Below are 14,726 nucleotides of genomic sequence, written 5' to 3'. Positions count from 1 at the left end.
ATCCCCTGGAGAAGGGAACAGCAACCCACTCCAGGATTCTTGCCTGGAGAATCCCATGGACAAAGGAGCCTGGCAGGCTACTGTCCATGGGATCACACAGAGTCGGACATGACTGAGCGAATAAGTGCATACTCTTCCAGGATGCTAAGACCATCACCCCAAACTGGGCATGCTTGGTACCGTCTTTTGGTAGATTACCCCAAGTCCAACACGAAATCTAGGACTGTGACCAAATTTTTCAACAGCAACAAATGTCAGGCTAACCCAGATTCTGGACAAATCTTACTTTTGTCAGAAGCTACTGTATCCAAATTTCAGGAATGGAATTGGAAAGAAGTCCATCCAAAAGTGTGGCTAAAGGTCGTTCTATTAGTTGTAATGGACTCAACAAAGTCAAGTGGGGGTGGAGGGGCAGCTGGTAGGGAGACCTACATCTAACCTTCTCCTGACCCAATTCTTAGATGAATCATGGTTCACAGTGACCAAGAGCTCACAGAAAACCAATACCTCGGTTCAGGTAATCCAAGGTCAAATACAGCTGCCCTTTTGAGACGTGCAATCTCACAGTGCTCATCCATCCTCTTCATTTTTAACCTTTATATTGAGATCCCAATCCTCTTTCCCATCACCTAGCCTGGTATCAAGTCACGTGTTCCATGGCCAGGTTCGTGCTGACGTGGACACAATCAATCCAGGCGACTTCAGTGATCACACTAATCTCTTATATTTCTATCTTGCCTTACAGGCTGTGAAGTTCTATTATACTCATTATTGTATCTGATCCTCCCTATAACCCCAGGATAACACAGTTATAAGACCTGGCCACTTTTCAAATGTGACTTTGTAGCCATGTATGCCCTTCTTGGAGTATGTGTCATTTTGTTTCACGCCCCCCCAAACCAGAAATATTTATTTTCAGAAGGAAGATTAACTCAGGACCCCTCATTTCCCCCTCTCCCCACTGCCAAATCCACTAATAATAATAATGTCACCTAGACTATTGATCATCATCTTCTTCAAGGTTTCCAAGTTAATTGGCTCTGTATCTCTCTCCTTTTGATTTTGTGTGTTTCCAGTCATCAGGACCCAACCCTATCTTAGATCTGCACTGCATTGGAAGATCTCTTTTCTCCATTGATAACAACTTGTGGAGTAATTTAACTCTGTTCCAATTTTCCTTTGCAGGCGGGTGCTCCCCATCCATGGAAGTGAGTTATGCTTGTTCAAGTGGTGCATCTTATGAATCTTGTTAAGCTCTGCTGCCTTATAGCCCCACTGATGGAATATTTAATCACTGAAATGAGTTGGCAGATATGATTAACAGTGTGTGTGAGCTCTGTAGCCATCTTACCAGCAACTAAGAAATGGAAGAATTTGCCATTTGTCAGCACCATGTCGACAACTGTGTATAGCCTTCTGTTATTTATTTTAATTTTGTTTCACTTATGTGTGAAGATTAAAAGTGCTCTCCATCAACAGTTTTGTTGGCTTGATATCTTGATTATCCCTTAAGGATATAATTTTTTAAAAAATCTTTTTATTAGATGACAAAGGGAACTTGTCACAATGACAGGGAAAGTGTAAGATCCCCATTGAGGTGTCCTCTTAAAAGTCCTATTTCTAATTATACTAAGTAACTTGAGAAATGCTACTGGCAATGGGCTTCTCAGGTGGTGCTAATGGTAAAGAACCTACCTGCCAATTCGTGAGACTCAGGTTTGATCGCTGAGTCGGGTAGATGCCCTGGAGGAGGGCATGGCAACCCACTCCAGTATTCTTGCCTGGAGAATCCCATGGACAGAGGAGCCGGGGGGCGACATCCCTAGGGTTTCATAGAGTCAGACACAACTGAAAAGACTTAGCCTGCACACACTGGCAATGGATATTTGCAGATATTCTACTTCTACTTAGTGCCTTCAATTTTATTTTGACTCTAAAATGGAATGCCCATAGAAGCTGACTGAAGTCTTTGAAACTCACCTGGGCATTTTTTTTTCTATTGACTTATCAATCATTTGTCATGAGAATATGCCTCAAGGAGTCTGAAGATCATTAGGCTTAGAAAAAAATCATCACTGCTGCTGCTTAGTTTTAGAGGAAAACACCCACTTGTCTTTGGAGGAGATTTATATATGTTCATAGAATATGCTGATTTAAGTATATCTGCTTCTGGAGACTGGTACTGGATAAGCATTTAAAAGAGTCCTTGCAGGCATAACTTGATGAGAGTTCAGAAAAACCACCCCCAGTGAAAGACCTTTCATAACAGGTTTCTAAATGGTTCCCCTGGAACGTGTGTGTGAGGGAGAGTGTGTGTCATAATTTATCAAAGCAAATTAATACTGTTCAGCTAGTAATTAAAGATCCTCATTAAGAGGTGTAACTGTTCTCCCTACCCCCACCCTGCATTAGCAATAAAAATGCACTCAGGGCGTCAAGAGGGTATAGGCGAAAATCAATAACCTGCCATTTTATAATTAAAGAGAAAATAAATGTTAGGGAAAAGTCCACTAAATTAGGAAAATTACCTTAAGGAGAAATTGAAAATATTGATTTTAATTTACAAAATATGTGGACTTTTCCTGCCCCATTCTGGGAGACAATTGGAGGCTGGGTTGTTAATTCTGCATAAGCTTCAGAAAATCAATGATTATACTATGGGGATATGGTGATCTTTGTCATTAATGCAAAAATCTTATATATAGAAATGACTAATAAAATAAGGCTGGTTCTCTATCTCAGGGAGATACAGTGCTGACCTGTGAAATACCCACAGCAAATCAATGACATGGTCTTCATTTCAGCTCTGGGGCACATTCAAAATTCCAAGATAAATCCTGACTATTTTTATACTTGGGGAAATTTCGAATGCCCCCTAGATTCTTAGTCATGGGTATTTAAACGGCTAACATAAGGCATTATACCTGGTTATGGAAATGAATACGTTCTACGGCTCTGTTTTGCATATATGCATTCCTCACACACAGGTGCCTGAAATTTCAAATGGAGGCTAGCAGGATTCTCAGGGTTTATGGGTCTTCAAGTATTTCAAAGGAATTGTTCTGGAGTGTTGAGTTTGCAGCAACATTTTCCCAGATTTCTGAATATCATGAACTCTGGCAACCCATTCCAGTATCCTTGCCTGGAGAATCCCATGGACAGAGGAGCCTGGCAGGCTACAGTCCATGGGGTCACAAAGAGTCGGGCACGACTGAGCACTCACGGACACCGTCTACCTTCACAGACAAACATACAGGCAAAAAGAGACAGCCTCTGGTTATGAAGGACGGCCCAGATACTGGCCACACCAAACAAAAGTATTCAGATTTCTCAAGTAACATTTACTCATCTGTCATCCCCTGCCTCCTTTTTTTTAAGATTCAAGTTTACTGGAGCAGCCCATAGAAATAATAATTCAGTTTTCCAGGCTCCTGAAAACTTCCCCTGACACAATCAGTTAATACATCTAAATGTGATGGTGGATTCCCTGGAGGAGGAAACGGCAACCCACTGCAGGATTGTTGCCTGGAGAATCCCATGGACAGAAGAGCCTGGCGGGGCACAGTCCACGGGCTGCAAACAGCTGGACACAAGTGAGCGACTGAGCGCAAGCAGCAAGCGTGGTGCGTGGAATAATCCAAAACGACCGTTTCATTTCTCTCTTTAATTTGACTTATTTGGACAGAGTAGTAACATGATCTACTATCAGAAGGCATGCTCAGGAAGAACGATGACTTCCAACATTTGTAAAAAACAAAGCGGAATAAGCTGGTTGCAAAGAACACAGGCTCTTCACTTCAATTCTAGCCGGCTTCTTACCAGCTGTGAAATCTTAATCCCGTGATGCAAACCCTTTGGACTTTAGTTGCTACATTTGGAAAACTGCTGTGAGGATTCAAATACATTAATTTAGGTAAAGTGCTTAAAACAGTGCCTGACCAAAAAATACTCAGTCAATAGTAATCCTTCTAATAACTGATTCTTTCCCTAAAGTCCAGTGATCTGACTTTTGAGGCTGGGCCCAGGGCTCATTTCAATGGCTGCTTTAATGCTCTAATAAGAGTTATGCAGATCCATTTATTCTTGTATGTGTAAGTCATTCTGGATGGTTTCTTTTGACAACCTCTTGGATACTCACATATATGCAAAGAGGTTTGAAATCACTTGTAAGGGAGATATTTGGTGCTTTCCTGGTTTCATGAGCCAAAGGTGAACAGTAATTATATTGCATGGGGCTGAAAAAATGCACTTTCTTCTCTCTGACTCAACTCACACATTCATACTCTACCTCCTCAAAGGACAGTGTCAAGCTTTCTGTTCTTGATCTCATTATTTTGGGGGGAAGACATGCACATTGGCACACACACACACAGAAAATCTGCCACCTTTCTATTCTAGCAGCTCCATCTCACCGGGCACCACCTGCAAATATACAGAAGCTGCTTTCCAACTTCCTCCTTGCCCTTTCAGGAGATTTCATTTCTTTGAAGCTTTGGACAACCCCAGCAATGTCTGTGCCCCTGGATTGGATACCCTAAGCCCTGAAGCACTAGTCCTCTCTCACATTGAGAAGTGAATCTTTTAGTCTAGTGGGTCACCCAGAATTCAGCAGAATCAGCTCTCAGTTAACTTTCCCCTATGGCAGAGAGGTGGGGCATTAACTTATTTATCTGTATTTCCCCAACATTTATATGGTGCTGGTTATGCACCAATACTCTTCATATATCAACCCACGTAATTCTTATAAATACCTGTGAGTTTCTTACTACCACCACCTCCCACGGAACAGATGAAGACACTGAGGCACAGAGAGGTTAAGCAACTTGCCTAGAGTCACACAGCTGGTAAGCAGAGAAACCAGGTTTCCCATCCCAGGGTGCCTGATAGTAACATCCACATTCCTTACTCTGCTATGTGTCCTCTTGGGAAGTGAATCCCACTACATAACCATGGAAAGTCTCAAAGCGAGGTCCCTCCCCATCTCCCCCCATAAGAATCAGCACAACTATTTCACTATTAGAGTCTCTTGATGTAGCCCAGGCTTGTAATAAAATTCACACATGAAGAACAACTCCGAACACTGTCTATCTAAAATCTGGAACTCAGCTATCAAGTCAGGCCTTTCCAGACTTACCATCTTTTAAAATCAAGTTGGTTTTTGTGCTAGAGCAGCTATCAAAGTTTCCTATACCCCTTTGTCATCCACTAAGGTCAGTGTGGACTTTCAGGAAAATGAACGATGCAGAGCATCTCAGAACAGACAAAACAAGGTGAGTGGCTTACCATCAAGAGATTACATAGGAGTGGATACAGACCAATGGGTCATCGATTTCTCCTTATTAAAAAGCAAGGGCCACATTGAAGCAAGACTTCTTCTCAACCTCCACATGGCAAATCTACTAAGGTTGATTAGGTTGAACATCCCAGATGTTCAATGCAGCTTTGCTCATGAGCAGGAAAAATAACTGGTAGAAGTTAACAGGCAAAGCCAAGCAAAAAAATGAAAAACCAGTCTCAGCTGCTGTTGCTTCCAGGTTACTCTCCCTAAATTGGATGACCAAGTTTTCTGGGACAGTGGATTTGAGTGGTAGTTGGTGGGTGGCAAGGAAGGGACGAGGAGAAAGATATAGACCCTTGAAGGCAAAGCAGAGAGAAAGGGAACCACTATGGAACATTGATTAACGGAGAAAGAAGGAGAACTTAACTTTTCTAGTTTTCTAAATAATTCTCTTTGCAATTCCAACTCACTGCCACATGATCGGGATAATTAATCCAATTCTCTGCTTTGCCAAGGGAAAAAAAAATGCAACTCCAAATGGAAAGGTATGGCTGAAAAACACATTCAGGCACATTGAAAGAAAACCTGCATGAACAGCCATCCATTTGTTCAAAGGCTTTTGAACAAAATCTCAATGCTTTTTTTGAGGCAAAATCTATGTGAAACATCACAAGGGGCCATGGCCTCATGATTATATCACAATGTAATTTACATGATTCCCCTCTATCTTTTTTACAATTTTTTTAAAACTTTTGGTTTTGCCTTAAAAAAATCATTCAGAACTTGGGAGGACAGGAATTTTTTGGTTCAGATTATTTGATGAAACCCACTCTTTATGAGCAGGCAAAGCACATTTAGAAAAGACAAAGAAAACATCATGCAAAGAGAAATTCTTTACCTGCATAGAATTCAGGACTGTACACTGCACCCACAACTGGATTCAATTTCCAGCCTTAAAACAAATACACAAAAATGTTATCACATTTGATTCAACAACTCATTTCATTGCAAGTTAACCACAAGTCAAATGGGTTGGCGTATTTTTTTTTTTAATGGATTTATGGCCTTCTTTGATTTTCTGCCTACACACATTAACAGCACAGAAACTACTGACCAGCTACAGATGAAACTTTTGAAAAGGATATGGTAATTGATTCTGTCCCATAGCCATATTGTCTAGAGCCCCTATAATAACTTGTTCTTCTTTCATGTATCGCTGCTAGACAATGCACCACATCTCTTTGTATTAAGTTTGCAAAATTTTGGAAGCTCACATAAAACGGAATTCTTTTAGAAACATTCTGCAGTTCAGTTCAGTTCAGTAGCTCAGTCATGTCCGACTCTCTGTGACCCCGTGGACTGTAGCCGCTGAGGAAGACAGATAGAGTAAGTCACCTACATATGAACAAGTTCCATTCTGAGAGCATGTGCGTAAGTCCAATTTGTTTGTAAGCCCAACAAAGTCAGCTTAGATACACAACTGACACAATTGGCTATATAGGTTTATAATACTTTGCACACAAAGAACCCATAAAAACAAAAAATAAAGAAGACATTTTTAATCTTATACTTTGTAAAAGTACCTTGAAAAGGACAGTAGTATAACGGCTGGCATCCAGGGGCTGGCATCAAAGGATCAGGCAAGAAGAGAAGGGAGAGGAGGTGGGAGATGGCAGAACTGAAGGATCGTCAGCAATAGGAGATGGAAGGCAAGCTGCAATCTCATTCATGCTGGACGCTGATGGAATGCATCTATCGTCTATCTGTCCGTCCATCCATTCATCCATCCATCTGTATCATTTCTATTATCTATCTTTTGATTGATGAATCAACCTATCAGCTCTTATCTAAGCTGACCTGATGTCTTCTTAGGCATGCAGCTTCCTGGCACTATCTATCTACCAATGATCTACCAGTTTACTAAGTCTCCCTACAGAAAACTTTCAATCAATATAAACATGACAGAAACAAAACAACATTCTCCCTCCTCAGGAAATCCATGCCATCTCACAGTCACAGCATTAATTGAGAGAGATAACTGATCAGGTCTCCTCTACAAGAAGCCAACTAGGATCAGTGAGCAGCAAATCCAATGAGACTGCTCAGGTAGCCTGGAAACATCAGAAGAGGGTTTTCCCCTCTTCCCATCACTGGTTCTGTCTCTTATATGAGGCTACTCTATTCCCACTGGAGGAGAAGCAAAGGCATTTCTGAACCACACCTCAGGCATGGAAACCTAACTTCTCATTTCCCTCCTCCCTCTGAAGTGGATTTCTCACCAAGACATCCCCCTTCAGCAAATGGCATCTCCATCCACTTTATTCCTAAAAACAAAATTCTTGATCAATAATGCCTTGATGCTCCCTTAATCCTCACATATCCTGTACCATCCATTAAAAAATCCTATAGGTTAGACTTTGAAAAGGGGTTTCTACTCTCTCTATATCCCTCTCTTACCAATGCCACCATGCTAGCCTAGACATTTCTATTTCTTAAGTACATGGCAACAAACTCCTAACTCTCACCTTCTTATCTTACTCTTTTTATAGTGGCCAAACCAGTTTTTAAGAAGTCAATCAGGCATGTCATATTGCTACTCAAATTCAGTAGCTTCCTGCTGTACAAAGAACGCAAATTCTTTACCTTGGCCTGTAAGTCCACACAATCTAATCCCAGTCTATTTATTTGGTACCACTGCTACCCTCCCTCCAATCTATGGTGATACTGAACTTTTAAATCTCTTCAAAAGAACCAAAGATCCTTCTAGATCAGTCTAGAGCATTCTGATTGTACCCACTGCTTGATCTGCTTGGACAAATATGCCCAGTCCTCAAAGTTTACCAGCTATGACAGCATATTAAAAAGCAAAGACATCACTTTGCCAAAAAAGTTCTGTCTAGTCAAAGCTATGGTTTTTCCAGCAGTCATGAACGAATGTGAGAATTGGACCACAAAGAAGGCTGAGCATGGAAGAGCTGATGCCTTCGAAATGTAGTGCTGGAGAAAACTCTAGAAAGTCCCTTGGACTGCAAAGAGATCAAACCAGTCAATCCTAAAGGAAATCAACCCTGGATATTCATTGGAAGGACTGAAGCTGAAGCTCTAATACTTTGGCCACTTGATGCGAAGAGACAACTCATTGGAGAAGACCCTGATGCTGGGAAAAATTGAAGGCAAGAGGAGAAGGGGGTGACAGAGGATGAAATAATTGGACGGCATCACCGACTCAATGGACGAGTTTGTGCAAACTCTGGAAGACAGTGAAGGACAGGGAAGCCCGGCATGCTGCAGTCCATGGGTTGTAGAGAGTCAGACTCAACTGGGCAACTGAACAACAACGTCTTCTCCAGGGCAGGTTGCCTAATGTCTCTCCCTTCCCTACTCTTAAGGCGGTTCACTAGTGCGATTCCCAGCTTTGTTTTCTGCAAAGCAGTTAACACCGCCTCGATTTATCTTTTTTCTTTCTTTGCTTGTTCTTAATTGTTTTTATAACCACCCTCCCTCATTAAAATTGATGGTAAAGCGAGTGGGACTGACTGCTGTCCGAGGTGAATTCCCAACATATAAAACTGTGTTTGGCTCCATAAATATTTACTTAGTTTTGCTCTAAAGGAACTGAAAGAATAAAGAGCTTTTTTCTAATGGACTCATTCCTTTTGGCTATGCTCTCCTTCCAACCATCGATGACCTGCTTCCTTATACACACCTACAAAAAGGGGGGCACCATTAGGGGTGACTATCTTCAAGGGAAAGGCAATAAGAATCCAGCCCTTGAAAATCACCTCTGCTCAGACTTAACAGGGCTCTTGCAGGCTTATGTAAATGCATGCAAATCACATGCAAATGGTCTCTTAGTCCCTTCGACTCCTTCTGGTACCTGGAAGGGACCCTTGGGATCACCCTGCTGGAGATAGGAGCCTGCACTGTCAGGAAGACAGACAAAATGATCCCAGTTTTAATTTCCAAGGCAGTTTGTGTTCGTCCCCAGGCCTCGCGAATTCAGAGATTTTGATCAAGGACATTAAACCGAACAATGAGGCTTACAGCAAAGGGAGAATTGCTGATAAAGCCCACGGCTCCCAGCCTCCCAGAGCCCCCAGACAAGAAGGCGATGGAGCAAGACACCAGACACATGGGGGTCTCACTCCACATCAGACATAAGAGCTGTTTAGAGGGACCCCTCTGCGGCCCAGCCTCAAGGGGCTGCCTCCAAATCAGTGCTCCCCTCCTTAAATTCAGCTTCTTCAAGTTCACCTTCCAGCCTTCTGCAGAAAACACTGACCGAGGGCCTCAGTGTTAACTATGGCTGCATTGGGTGTTAAAAGACAGGTCTGACTGTGCACACAAACAAATCGACACATGTCTTCTCCAGGGCTTTACGAAGTTGGATCTTAAGGAAAACACATTCAAGAAAGCGCCCTTAAATGCCTGACAGGGGTTTCCAAAACTGTCCCAAGGCTTTCTAAACTCATGTACTGCAGATGCCAGGAGTCTGGTATTTGAAATGCTGCAGCAGGCAATGCCCAAAATGAAAAGCCATTTGCACACTGCATCCGGGTCACTCAGCAGTTTTTTCTTTTTTTGAAGTGCATGCTTATTGTCAATGTTGAAATTTCATCTACGATACAAGACTTCTGCTTCTCTTCAAATATGAGCAGAAATGGCAACCTTAAGAATTCCCTACGGACCAATTTGCTGGGGTGACCAGGGGCCACCCCCACTTAAGCCCCCAGTTTGCCTGTTCCCTGTTACATGCTTGGCTTAGGAGCCAAAAATCAGCGATCTTTTATAGTCACCCTGTGCTGGGTTTTTTTCTGTCTAGAAGAGAAATATTTTGCTTTGCTCAGTATGAAAATGAGAGTCCAAAAAGGCTGCAAGTTTCTCAGACCTTCTCTGTTTATTTTACCTGGTCAGCCTCTGTCGGCATCCAACTATTTGATCCTTAAACTAGTATATCTATCAGCTTACTATCACAGCAAGAAAAGGAACAAGATGGCTATTTATTATTGAGATTATTGTGTCATTACATTTTTAGGGCACTTTGTACCTGCCATGGTGCTGAGTATTTCATCTCCTGTGTGTGTGTGTGTGTATGTGTGAGCGTTCGTGCGCACTCCATCACTCAGCTGTGTCTGACTCTTTGTGACCCCCATGGACTGTAGCCTGCCCATCTCCTCTGTCCATAGACCTTTCCAGGCAAAAACACTGGAGTGAGTTGCCATTTCCTCCTTCAGGGGATCTTCCCCACCCCAAGGATTGAACCCAAATCTCTTTGTCTCCTATGGAGATGGGTGGATTCCTTACCGCTGAGCCACCAAGGAAGCTTCATCTACCATAATAACCACAAACATCCTATATAGTAGGTCCCATTATATCTACAGGTCGCACTTGAGAAAGCTCTTCTGCAGAACGTTTCAACAGCCCCCCTGCAGGTCAATAATCCCTAAAAAACAGAGGTGATGTAAAATCCACCTTGATATAGTTTCAGATCTTTTTGTCCAGTTTTCACCCTTCCTATGAATGCTGAGAAAACAAAAGAGCTACATCCAACACTCATGCTTCTCCAACACTGAAGAAATTCCTGGGATTATGGTTCTCCCCTTGTTTTACAGAATAAATATTTGATCTCCAACGAGCACAGTAAACCCTAACTCTTCTCTGAGGCTTGATGTCCTCAGGAAAAACCGGCAATATGGAAGTAGCTCACTCAACTCCCTCATGATGGAGCTTTCAGGTCGGGAGGGTTTTCCAGACTCTTCTATGTCATTCTACAGTCTTTTACAGGCAAGCTCAAAGGTCCTGGGAAATGGAATCTACGTCCTCCACAATATTATTAACTGTGGTCCTTTACAGCAGGGAGGCTTAGCTATGTGTCTGATCGTGTTTTGGATCCTATCTTACTCATCACTGGAAGTTTTGCAGCTGCTTAACATTTTGTTGGATGATTCACTGATATCCTTAAGGAATGCATGAATGTGATGATGGCACTGATAGTTAGATTCTTTTCCATTTGAGGATGACCTCAAAATTTGATGACTTGAGTAATCCATAATTTTGCTGAAGCCTGAGTTTGATGGTTTGTGAGAATGAATGTGGTAGCTAATGAATGAATCTCCCAAATCACTTAATTTTCTCATTTCCACGTGACTTCATTGATCCTCACTTCTCTATCCCCGCCCCCCAATTTTATTGAGGTATAATTGGTGTCTATACTGAAAGTGTACCATTTGTGGATATTTCATACACACACATTGTAAAAGTTTTTCCATAATCAAGCTAATGAACATATCCATCATCTCACACATCTACCACTTTCTTGTTTCTTTCTTTTCTGTGTGGTGATAATATTCTCTGTTAACACAGTCATGCTTGTTAAGGATCTAAGAGGGTCCTTGTCTTTCCAGGATGTTGGATTACATTTTATGGGAAATTCTATTTGTAGTGATGGCACTCATGAATTAAGGATTGATAAAGTTTTGAGAATCCTTTACTTGAATAGTAAAATTCTTCATGATCTCCTCTACAGAAACCAATTGTCTTTATACAGTTAGGATTTTCTTTTTCTTTTCTTTTTTTTAAAGTCAATTCTACTGTGACTCTCCTTCCCCAGTTAGGTAACATACACAGTCTATGTAACAGGATAACCCTCTGAGTGTCCCCTTCCAGGTATACAGGTTAGAGATCCACGTGATTTATTTCTGGAAATTAAGAAGGCAGGGTCCGCCATAATGGGATAAGAGATACTTATGCCAACACATGGGCTTCCCAGGTGGCAGAGTGGTAAAGAATCCACCTGCCAATGCAGGAGACACAGGAGATGTGGGTTTGATCTTTGAGTTGGGAAGATCCCTTGGAGTAGCAGATGGCAACCTACTCCAGTATTCTTGCTTGGAGAATTCCCTGGACAGAGAGCCTGGCCAGCTACAGTTCATGGGGGTGCAAAGAGTTGGACATGACTGAGCAACCCATCACTTGCCAATGTGGCAGAGTTTTGGGGCTGCACATTGAATAATCTTTTTGTTCTTGTAGCGGAGGTCTGAGTGCAGTTCTGCAAAATGACAGGTGACAGTGATGCACTCGTAACACTCAGCATGGCCACAGGATTTTGCTATGTCATAATAAAAGGAGAAGATGTCACTAATTACTTCATCTCCACTAGCCTCAAATTTTACATCTTTACCACAGGAATAGCTACATCTTCTTTATAAGACACTGTGTGGACCCGCTGCATTTAAAATGTTTAACATAATGCCATACAGTCAGTATGCCAGAAGTGTTGACTATTCATTGTGGCTTGAACTGTGTTTCCAAGGGCCACAGGTGCAGTTTTCAGCCACTGGGTATGACATTGATCAGTAACCCTCTCTTTAAAATAAACATGCCTACATATGGCTTAAGGAATATTTGGCTTCCTTTGTCTTATTTTCTCACATCAGTAGCACGCATGAACACCTGTGCCTAGCCATGTGTGGTGCAAACACACACACAACACACAATTGCTACTTCATAATTAAAGAAAATGCCCCACAGTCAGATTGGTGCCATCATGTACTAACTCTGCAAAGTTGCAGAGCTATCGTTTTTACCCAAGTAGAAAGACTCCATGGCACATTAAATCAGAGGTTTGCTTCATTTCAGCACTGGGCATTCAGAGCCTGTTGCAGAATTTTTCCGTACTACTTCAGGTTTTGTCTTGGGTTGTTGAAAGCTGAAAAAATGGGTTAGCCAAATAAATAATTCTTCCAGTCTTTCACCTTAGAGTTCTATCACATTGAGGGGATATTTTTGTTTAACGGTGCACCTTTAACATATCAGAACAAACAAAGTAATAGCTATTGGCATAAGAAAGAAGAAAAACAAAAACAAAACTACCAAATGACATTAGTATTGTTTATAACAGGAAAAAAAGTCAGTCAGTACGTAAGGTGGGAATAAACCCTTTGTATGGGCTTCCCTGCTGGTTCAGGCTCCTGCAGTGCAGGAGACCCAGGTTCGATCCCTGGGTCGGGAAGATCCCCTGGAGAAGGAAATGGCAACCCGCTCCAGTACTCTTGCCTGGAAAATCCCACGGACAGAGGAGCCTGGTAGGCTACAGTCCACGGGGTCACAGAGTTGGACACAACTGAGTGACTTCACTTACTTACTTATGGAATATTATGTAACCACTAGAAAGAATGAATGCAGTCTGTATGTATTTACATCAAAAGAACTCCATATTGATTTATAAAAGCCAATCAGAAATGATGTGCATACCATGACACCATTCATATAAAAATCATACGCATGCCACTGCATTATAAATGTATACTTATTACACATGCACACGAGAAAGTGTAAAATAAAGGTATAGATAATAATCTGCAATAGTGGCACCTTCTGAGGGGATAGGTGGGAAACCAACATGGCAGTGGTGTCATTCAAAATATATTTTAGCCTTGTCTTCCTCCCTCCCTTTCTCTCTCCCTCTCTCTCTTTTCTTTTTCTAAATGTCTGTATTTTCATGTTTCATGTGTAATTAAAATGTTTAAAATGGAAAATTCCATAAATTTTTCCTTAAGACTGTAATGAAATTGTTATTTTTTTCAATCCATAAAACAGAGGAAAAATACCTCCCATTCTCACAATGCAACTCAACCATAAACATTTTGGGGGAAATGCCTACCTTAATTCAAATCATGCTATACATATAATTTCTTTTATTTTAAAACTTTTCATTCATTATGAGCCCCTTTGTAGTCTTCATCCTACTCATTTTAATGAGTACTGTATCCCACAAAACTCTAACTTACTACATTACATTCTATCTAAACTTGGTACAATTAAGCATGTGATTAGCATATGACATCTTTTCCCATCCCCCACCCCCAAGCATATATCTTAAGAGACATTTCTTCTGAGAAGGATAAAAAATGAAAACGTGTGAATATTTTAATAATTTTTCATATTTTGTAAGTCCTTATTATGAAGTTCTTTGAGACGTTTTCCTCTTGAGCAAGGGCAGAAATGCATTGTCCTGAAGGGGTCTGCAATACACAGTACACATCCTCCTTTGCCCCAGATGCCACTTCGTAACCCAGAGAGACGTGTGTAACACACTCATACATTCTGTTCTCAGTGTGGAACTCATCATGAGGTACCCTCCAAGGTACTTCAGAAGTCTAATAGCTCCAGAGAAGATTCAAAGCCGGAACCAAATGCTGCAGTCCCATTTCCGGGAATGATTATTGATCACCAAGGAGGTGATGATTAAGGGAGAAACAAACAAAGTATCCACCCTCCATCAACTCATTCTAATTACAATAAATTAAATTACCCATGTAATTCTCAAATGATTCCTATGTATCTCACTCCACATAGGAGTTATTTCAGAGAGAATGAAAGAAGAACATTCACTCCTCACTTGAAAACTAAATTTGCCTTTGTCATGAAATTTATCTTACTGATTCAA

The 14,726-nt window shown here is 41.4% G+C and overlaps 1 protein-coding gene across 32 annotated transcripts in view; it reads right to left on the bottom strand.

The window, feature by feature from the left end:
• RBFOX1 (RNA binding fox-1 homolog 1) overlaps positions 1-14,726 on the bottom strand; it is a 2,345,672-nt gene that overhangs the window by 106,981 nt on the left and 2,223,965 nt on the right. For all 32 annotated transcript variants that reach the window (XM_070460568.1, XM_070460569.1, XM_070460570.1 and 29 more), the window contains one exon: positions 6,177-6,230. In XM_070460568.1, the coding sequence (XP_070316669.1) occupies positions 6,177-6,230 (54 nt within the window). The remainder of the gene's footprint in view (positions 1-6,176; positions 6,231-14,726) is intronic.

This window comes from Odocoileus virginianus, chromosome 33 (genome assembly GCF_023699985.2).
Source record: "Odocoileus virginianus isolate 20LAN1187 ecotype Illinois chromosome 33, Ovbor_1.2, whole genome shotgun sequence".
Lineage (NCBI taxonomy): Eukaryota > Metazoa > Chordata > Mammalia > Artiodactyla > Cervidae > Odocoileus > Odocoileus virginianus.
Note: the sequence above shows the minus strand (reverse complement) of the source record. Positions and strands in the feature narration are given on the sequence as shown.